At 32.4% G+C, this 7,502-nt stretch overlaps 1 protein-coding gene across 1 annotated transcript; it reads left to right on the forward strand.

Moving 5' to 3' along the window:
* Positions 1–3,513: 3,513 nt before the first annotated feature.
* LOC114730927 (uncharacterized) lies at positions 3,514–4,956 on the forward strand. Its single transcript, XM_028918035.1, has one exon. It carries the CDS (start codon positions 3,596–3,598, stop codon positions 4,619–4,621), a length of 1,026 nt encoding a protein of 341 aa, XP_028773868.1. The 5' UTR covers positions 3,514–3,595; the 3' UTR covers positions 4,622–4,956.
* The last annotated feature ends 2,546 nt before the right edge of the window (positions 4,957–7,502 follow it).

Here is a 7,502-nt window from a genome sequence, read left to right on the forward strand (position 1 = left end):
TCGTCGGTCAAAGTTTGCAGCGGATGTCTAATGACGACATTATCCCTGTTGATCGTATTTAGTCATTTATTGATTCGGCAGGGCGCTTACTTTTAACAAACTAATACATGCTACTCCCTCGATCTCTTATTATAAGAAATTATTATCAAAATCATATGATTCAAAACATTAGTTAAATTTGATTAAAAATAATAAATAAGTAAGAGATATATTTCTAATTATACTCATATTTGTAATTAGAGTAATGAAAATTTATCACAAAGAAATAACAAGCGGCATATATTTGATGGGGTAAAAGTACAAAGACTAACTTAAAATTTCATTAAAAAAAATAATTTTTTAACTAGTTTAAAATTTCAGACAAAATTTTATTTTATTATATTTAGAGACTCCACTATAACGGAGATTGCTTTTTATTTAAAAAAAAAGGGCATAGGTATTGGTTACAATTGAAGGGTCATGATTGTTTAAGCACAAGGTTTTAAATTTGAATCCATTAAAAGACAAAAAATGTTTTTGTTAAAAAGATATTACATCCGTTTTTTATTATAGGAACTTGTTTGACTTTTAACTTAGTTGTAAATAAAACCCTAATCGACTTTGTTTTTTCATATTTGCTTATTTTTTTTCAAAACAATCCTTATAGTAGTTGCATATGTTAAATATTTCATCAAATGGTAATTCTAGCTAATATACATAATTAGCAAGGATATTTTAGAAAATACAACACCTATTTATAACAAATAACTAATTTAACTAACTTTCTTAATCTTTCCAAATTCGTTAATTAGATCTTATATTAAAAGCCAGAGGTAGTACTCTTGTTTTGATCCTCATAATACATACTTAAACCAAAGCTGATAATAATAAATGGTCACAAAAAAAAAAAAAAAAGGCGATGAGAAAGGCAGGCACGAGCAACCAACAATCTCGGATAATCAACATGTCTGGTTTTACCAACAAGTCATATGTTTGAGAAGCCGTCCAAAACATGGTTTTTTCTTGGACAACAATCTGTTGCTTCAGTGAATACCACGTTTATAGGGACCCAAAAGGGGTTCTAAACATGATGATAATTCATCTCATTAATTAATTTATCAATAGTTAATTGGTAATGCTTTTGGAGGATGTTTAGATAACTCAAAAGTGCTTTTTAAAAGTATTTTTTCACAATTCGAGACAAACTCTTCTACGTATTTATTTCATATATTGTGAAAACACTTTAAAATTATGGTTTTATTTTTACTCAAATACCCCGTTAATTCTAAAATACGATTAAAATGCTTATTTGAGGTTTAAGCCTTAAAAAAAAACTAGCTAATACGAAAGACGCCTATTTCTCTGGGATACCGGATGGAGTAATCCCAAAAAAAAAAAACTAGCTAATACGAAAATGAATATTTAATATGTTGTATAACTTAATTAAATATTCTTCAACTTTGAGATTCTGTGCATGTTCAAACTTCAAATCCTATGGCTATGATAATAAAATAAAAGTTGGCCAAACAAATCCTGCCTTATTAAAACATAAATAGGGACGTAAAACGTTGACTTATAATAATCTCGTAAGTCATGAGCTGAAATCTAAATTTGAATGAATCTAAAACGTTGACTTATATAATCTCATCATGTATTAACAATAGAATCAATGATTGTTAATTATTAATATCCGCTTTTACATTTTAAATAAGGCGTAATCCACCCAAGTGCGTTCAAAACTTACCAACTGGCAACTAATATCATATTCAATGATTTATGTCACTTTTATATGTTCGTTTTCATATTAAAGATTGAATGAAATCGAATTACATTTTGTAACGTGATTCTTCACTGTAAATGTGAAAACTTTTAATTTTTATTTTAATCCCTCATAATAAATTACAAATGATCCTCAGTGAATTTTTAGCCTCCTGACCAGGGATATCAAACTAGTGATGAGATGTAAACTTGGGTTATAAACTCAAATTGTAAACTTGTAAAAGTTTACTTTTATTAATAAATTAGTATTTAAAATATATAATTAAATAATTAAAATATAAAAATAACAATAATTTCATTTAAATATATTTTAAATTTAAACAATTAAAATTAAATCTATCAACATGTGTAACTTATCATATTCAAAGAAAATTCTATGAAATTCATATATACAATTACTAAATATAATTAAATCTAAAAATTTAACATGAGCTCAAGAGCGTGTTGATACAATTTTATAAGTTAAAAACGTAAAAACAGTAAACTCGGTGAGTAAACTTGTAAATTAAACCAAGTTTACAACTATGACAAGTTTAAGAGTGAGTCAACATAATTTTATAAGTTAAAACTGTAAAAACATTAAACTTGTAGAGTTTACTCATAAGTTTGACAACAATATGACACAAAAAGTCATAGACGGGATGTGTGTTTGGCTATTAACTTATTATGTAATGAAAAAAAATACAAATGATTAATCGATTATGCTGAATAAATGTAGATATCCCCGGTTTGATTAGGGTTATCAATATGATTAGTGTCATGCGAAAGTTTTGTAACTGAATTTTAATAGATGTCTTCTCACGCTTTATTCCATTCTTATATTAAATGTGCTCTTCTTAAGCGGTTAAATATAAAACTTTTATCAGGTCAAAAAAATAATATAAAACTTTTATTAAAAAAAATATTTTCAACTTATGTTGCAGTGTTTTTCAGTTTAAGTTGGGATTAATATTTATATATTCATTAAATGTATAGGATTACTTATGTATTATTTTAATAAGTAATCTTCCTGTTCTAAATATAAAATTTAAATAACTAATTTGATTCTTAATTTTCTTCCCCTCTCTTCTACTCGATTATTATTGATAAAATATCAATAATATTAATTTAAAAAGATTGATAAACATATAAAATATGTCTTATATATAGGATCAATATCAACTATTAAATTAGGTCTTAAATTAAGGATTGAAACAGCATTTGATATTTTACTTAATAATATATGGAAGAATATTTTGATGAAAACAAAGATAACTATGACTCCGGTTCTTATTATAAATTACTTATAAGTTATAACTAATTCTTATGTGTTAAGAAATATATTAAATTGATAAAAAAATTTTAAATTTATTATTATTTAAGTTATTTTTCCCTTTGCATTTATAAATGGTTTTTACCCCTCTTTCCTCTTTTTTCTTTTTCCATTAAAACTTAAATAAGGATAAAGTTAAAAAATTATCATTAACCAATTTACAAGTTTTTTTTCTTTTTCCAGCACTCTAAAATTGATTAGATTATCATTTTAATTAATTTATATTCTTAACAGAGTATTAATTTCCTTCCTTGACAGATCTTGCTCCCATCATGTCCAGATATATTTACCATTATCCCTATTCTATTAAACTCCGCCAATTACCTTTTGCCAAATGGTACGCTTTCCATGACACATTCTCTGCCCTGCATAGTGGACCCCACCTTGGCACCTTCTCTCTTAAAATCATCATCCGTCTCTTTCTTTTCTTTCGTTGCTCTTCATTCTTCTTCCTTCTCAATCCCTCTTCTGGAACATCTTCCTCCTCCTCCTCCTCCTCCGCAACACATTTCATTCCACAGCTTCATGGAAACTCAAAGCTTATCTCCTGGACCTTCTTCTCCAACTATTTCTCCAAGAAACCACAACTCTCACTGCTGCAAGTCACCTGAATTTGAGTTCTGGATGGTCCGAAACCCCTGCTTCCCTCAACCCAACATCCTTCCCGCCGATCAACTCATCGCCGACGGTGTCCTCCTTCCTCTCCACAACCTCTCTCTCGAACCTAAATCCCAAACTCCTGAATCAGATCCACCAGTTCCAGAAACGGCTCCTAAACCTGACCCGGAGACTGGACCAGAGTTGTCTCCTGCGATAACTGGGTCTTCTGCGACAACGGTGCTCTCCGTGTCGAAGAGGTGGAGGGATATATTTAAGAAGAGTGAGAAGAAGAACGCGGAAATGAGCAATCCAGAAGAGAAGGACAGAGAAAAAGGGAAGAAGAAAGAGAGGAAAAGTGGAGGCGGCGGCGGTACTTCGGCCGAGTTGAACATTAACATATGGCCGTTTTCCCGGAGCAGATCCGACGGGACTCGGCCGAGGTTATTCCCCGGAGCTCCGGTGACTCGGAGGGTCAACAGCGCGCCGTGCTCGCGTAGTAATTCGGCCGGAGAGTCCAAGTCCAGGAAATGGCCCAGCAGTCCGGGTCGGTCCGGAGTCCATTTAGGACGGAGCAGCCCGGTTTGGCAAGTCCCTCGCTCGAAGGTTCAAGACCCGAATACTGAAAAGGGATTAAAGAAAGCAACAACCACGACCCGTCGGAGTAAATTAACCTCCACTACCACGACCACCGCTGGTGGCGGCGGTGTGAAAACCAGGGTTTTGAGCTTGAATGTCCCCACATGCATCCGCTATAAGCAACATTTGGGTTGCAGAAGCGACGAGAACAGCACCATTTCCGCTGCCAGCGGCTCCACCAGCAGTAGTACCACTCATGCCGGGGGCAGAAACGGCGGAGCTAGAGGCGGCGCCGGTAACATAACCGGAAATAGCGGAAATCTGTTCAATTTTCGCAGCATTTTCAGCAAGAAAAGTGCAGTAACGTCTCATTAAGAAAATCTGTAACTACCCACATGATAAAATTAAAAAGGATTTTCATTTCTTTGTATCTAGGCTTTTTACTCTTTTTTTTTTGGGCCATTAACCCCCACCATTTTTGCCAGTTTCTGTCAGTCCAGTGAAAACAAAAATCAAAAATGGGTACGAGTTTATCCTTTTGAAGCTGTGGATGTATGAGAAAGTTTCTGACTTTGTGCAGGAAAGTGTTAGAAAAAGATTGATTAACGTCATATGGGGTTTGGAATATTTATGCTTTTGTGCTCTAGCTTGTGTGTTCTGAAATGCTTTCTTGTTTATTTATTAATTATTAATTATTATTCTGCATTCTGGACTTTCCCCATCTCTTCTTTCTGCAAGTGGCACTGATCTGACACTCCTCTGTTTTCTCTGTATTTGGTGTCATGTTCTGGGAAGCCATTTATTTATTTTTGCCAGGAGTAATTTTAACTGAGGTACGTGCAAATTTTGATTTTGTTTGCCACCACTTTTTTTAAGTGCTAATGAGTAATTTTAGGCTCCAGGTTAAAAAAAAGAAAAAAGAAGGTAATTATGGGGAGAGTTTGGCATCCCTCAAAAACATTTAAAAAATAATTTACATAAATTGAAACAATTTTTTTCTTACACACTTATTTTATATACTGTAAAATTATGTTTAGAAAGTTAATCTAAACACTTTAGATAAATTAAAATAAAATAAAATGTTTCTTATATATTTATCACACATTTTGTAAATTATTATTAAAACTAGTTGTGGATATTCTAAACAAACCCTTCGCTGTACATCTTCACTTGATCGGTTAATGCGCTTCATTATTTGTGTCATGTCACCTGGGTAGGAGCATATTGCAATTGAGGTATTTTTTGGTCTGTTGTTAAACAAGCTTTTTGTTTATAATAATTTTTTTAAATGTAATGAGGTAAAAGAGAAGTTTTATCGTATTACTGTGACTCTACCTAATGAGTGTTTAAATTAACTGATTTTAAGTGATTTTGTACATTACCGGATAAATTTTATTTCTTATGCAAAAAGATGTAATAAATATTTTTTGCCCATTGTTCATTTCCTACCTTGCATAACGATGAAGCTGATATAATAAATATTGCATATTTATTTATATACTAAGCATATGAAGCATTACTTTTACAAATAAGGAACAGATATATTCATTCCGAATCTCGTACCTAAGGTTTCATTTTTATTCTCCTATGCCTAGATTCTTTCATGGATAGATTGAATTTTCTTGGTTCCTTGAGTTTCTTCAAGCAATATGGGTCTACAAAAACGTAAGCAAATCATACGAATAAATTTTATTATTTGTTTCAGATAAACTTTTAAAATAAAAGTGTACAATTTAATAAATATTATGATTTTTTTAATTGTACTGTATGTGTTATTTAATATGGTCAGGCGATGATCTGGCCTGAAAAGTGATGAAGGGCCGAAAGTAGCTTCTTAATACTGAACCCATGTTCCAATGTTTGATGTTTCAATGCACAAACCAAATTTTCTTGATTAGTGCAAAACAACCTCAAGTTTGGATCAATACATGTTTGACTTTGACCATACACTCTCAACTTTCAAATACCTTCAATCCAAGGCACCATAATGTATGTGAATTCAGATCCCCCAAAGCTATTCATGATCCTATATAGTTAGCAAACAAGCGTTGGTGCTTATAAACTGTTTAAAATTGAAGAAAAATTATTAATAGAGGTTCGGTCTAATGGAAGGAGTTAGTTTTTACAACAAAAAAAAAAAGATTTCGAATCTCCTTTGAAAAAATTCACATTTAGAGGTGAAATGTAATTCGAACACGATTGCTTTTTATAAAACGATACATGTATGCGTCAATTCTCTAGATTGGATATCTATTGGTTTTCCCACTTGCCAATAACATATAGGATGGAAGGTAATTTCCATCCTTGCTAACTTAAAAGTTGTTTCGATGCAAAAATAGCCACACACAAAAAATCAAGCTTCTGTTGAGCAGATACTAGCTTTTACCCTTCATGGTCTTTGCTGCTGGATGTTGACCGTACCATCTTTTTAGTCCTTAATTTGTTGGAAGTTTTAATTTGAGGAATGGTTTGGGTTGTTGTAAATTATACTATAAAATATGTCTTATATATAGGATAAAAGGAATACTATGTAATGTCAAGTTAACTTTTTTTTATAAGTGGGTGTCTAGTGTGTTTTAAGTATGTTCACTTTAAATTTTTTTTTTTTCAATATACAAGGTTTGATGTTTATAAGTAATTTCTTTTTTATTTGTGGTGCTTCTATAATCCTTAATTAATGAAACAGCTTAAAAAAATAGACAGGTCTAAAACTCTAAAAAAAATTTATACAATAAAAGTTTGGTGAGTTGGGTTCCGGGATATCATCAGAATCATAATATATTTCCAGACTCAGGAAGTACTTACAACTATAGAGGTATTTGTAGATTGTTTACTAGTAAAATCCTCACAATTTCTTAATTGGGCTTGGACCTGGCATACTTTAGCTTGTTGCTATGAATCTTTGGGCCCATTAGTCCATCAAGCAATTGGGCCTAAGTGACCCTCCGAGCAAACGTAACTGAGTTCCTCGTCAAGCTTGCAACGCCGTCCTCTTCCACCGTCACCACCACCGTCGTCCATCCTCCTTGTCGCAGCTCTGTCATTTGGTGCTAAGTTCGTTCGCTGCGCAGAATGATAGGCCGCAGATCCTCACCGTCATCATCTGGTCTCTCCATTTCTTAAAAGCCCCCTCTTAGATTTCTGCTTTTGACATGAGACCTTTGCAATTTGGGATTTTGGTGAAATCAAAGTGGATATGAGTTTTTGCTGTAAGTTGCGATTAGTTTCAAGCTTCGATTTTTGTTTAAGTTTTTGC

This window comes from Neltuma alba, unplaced genomic scaffold (genome assembly GCF_004799145.2).
Source record: "Neltuma alba isolate B1F8T4 unplaced genomic scaffold, ASM479914v2 tig00012783_pilon, whole genome shotgun sequence".
NCBI lineage: Eukaryota > Viridiplantae > Streptophyta > Magnoliopsida > Fabales > Fabaceae > Neltuma > Neltuma alba.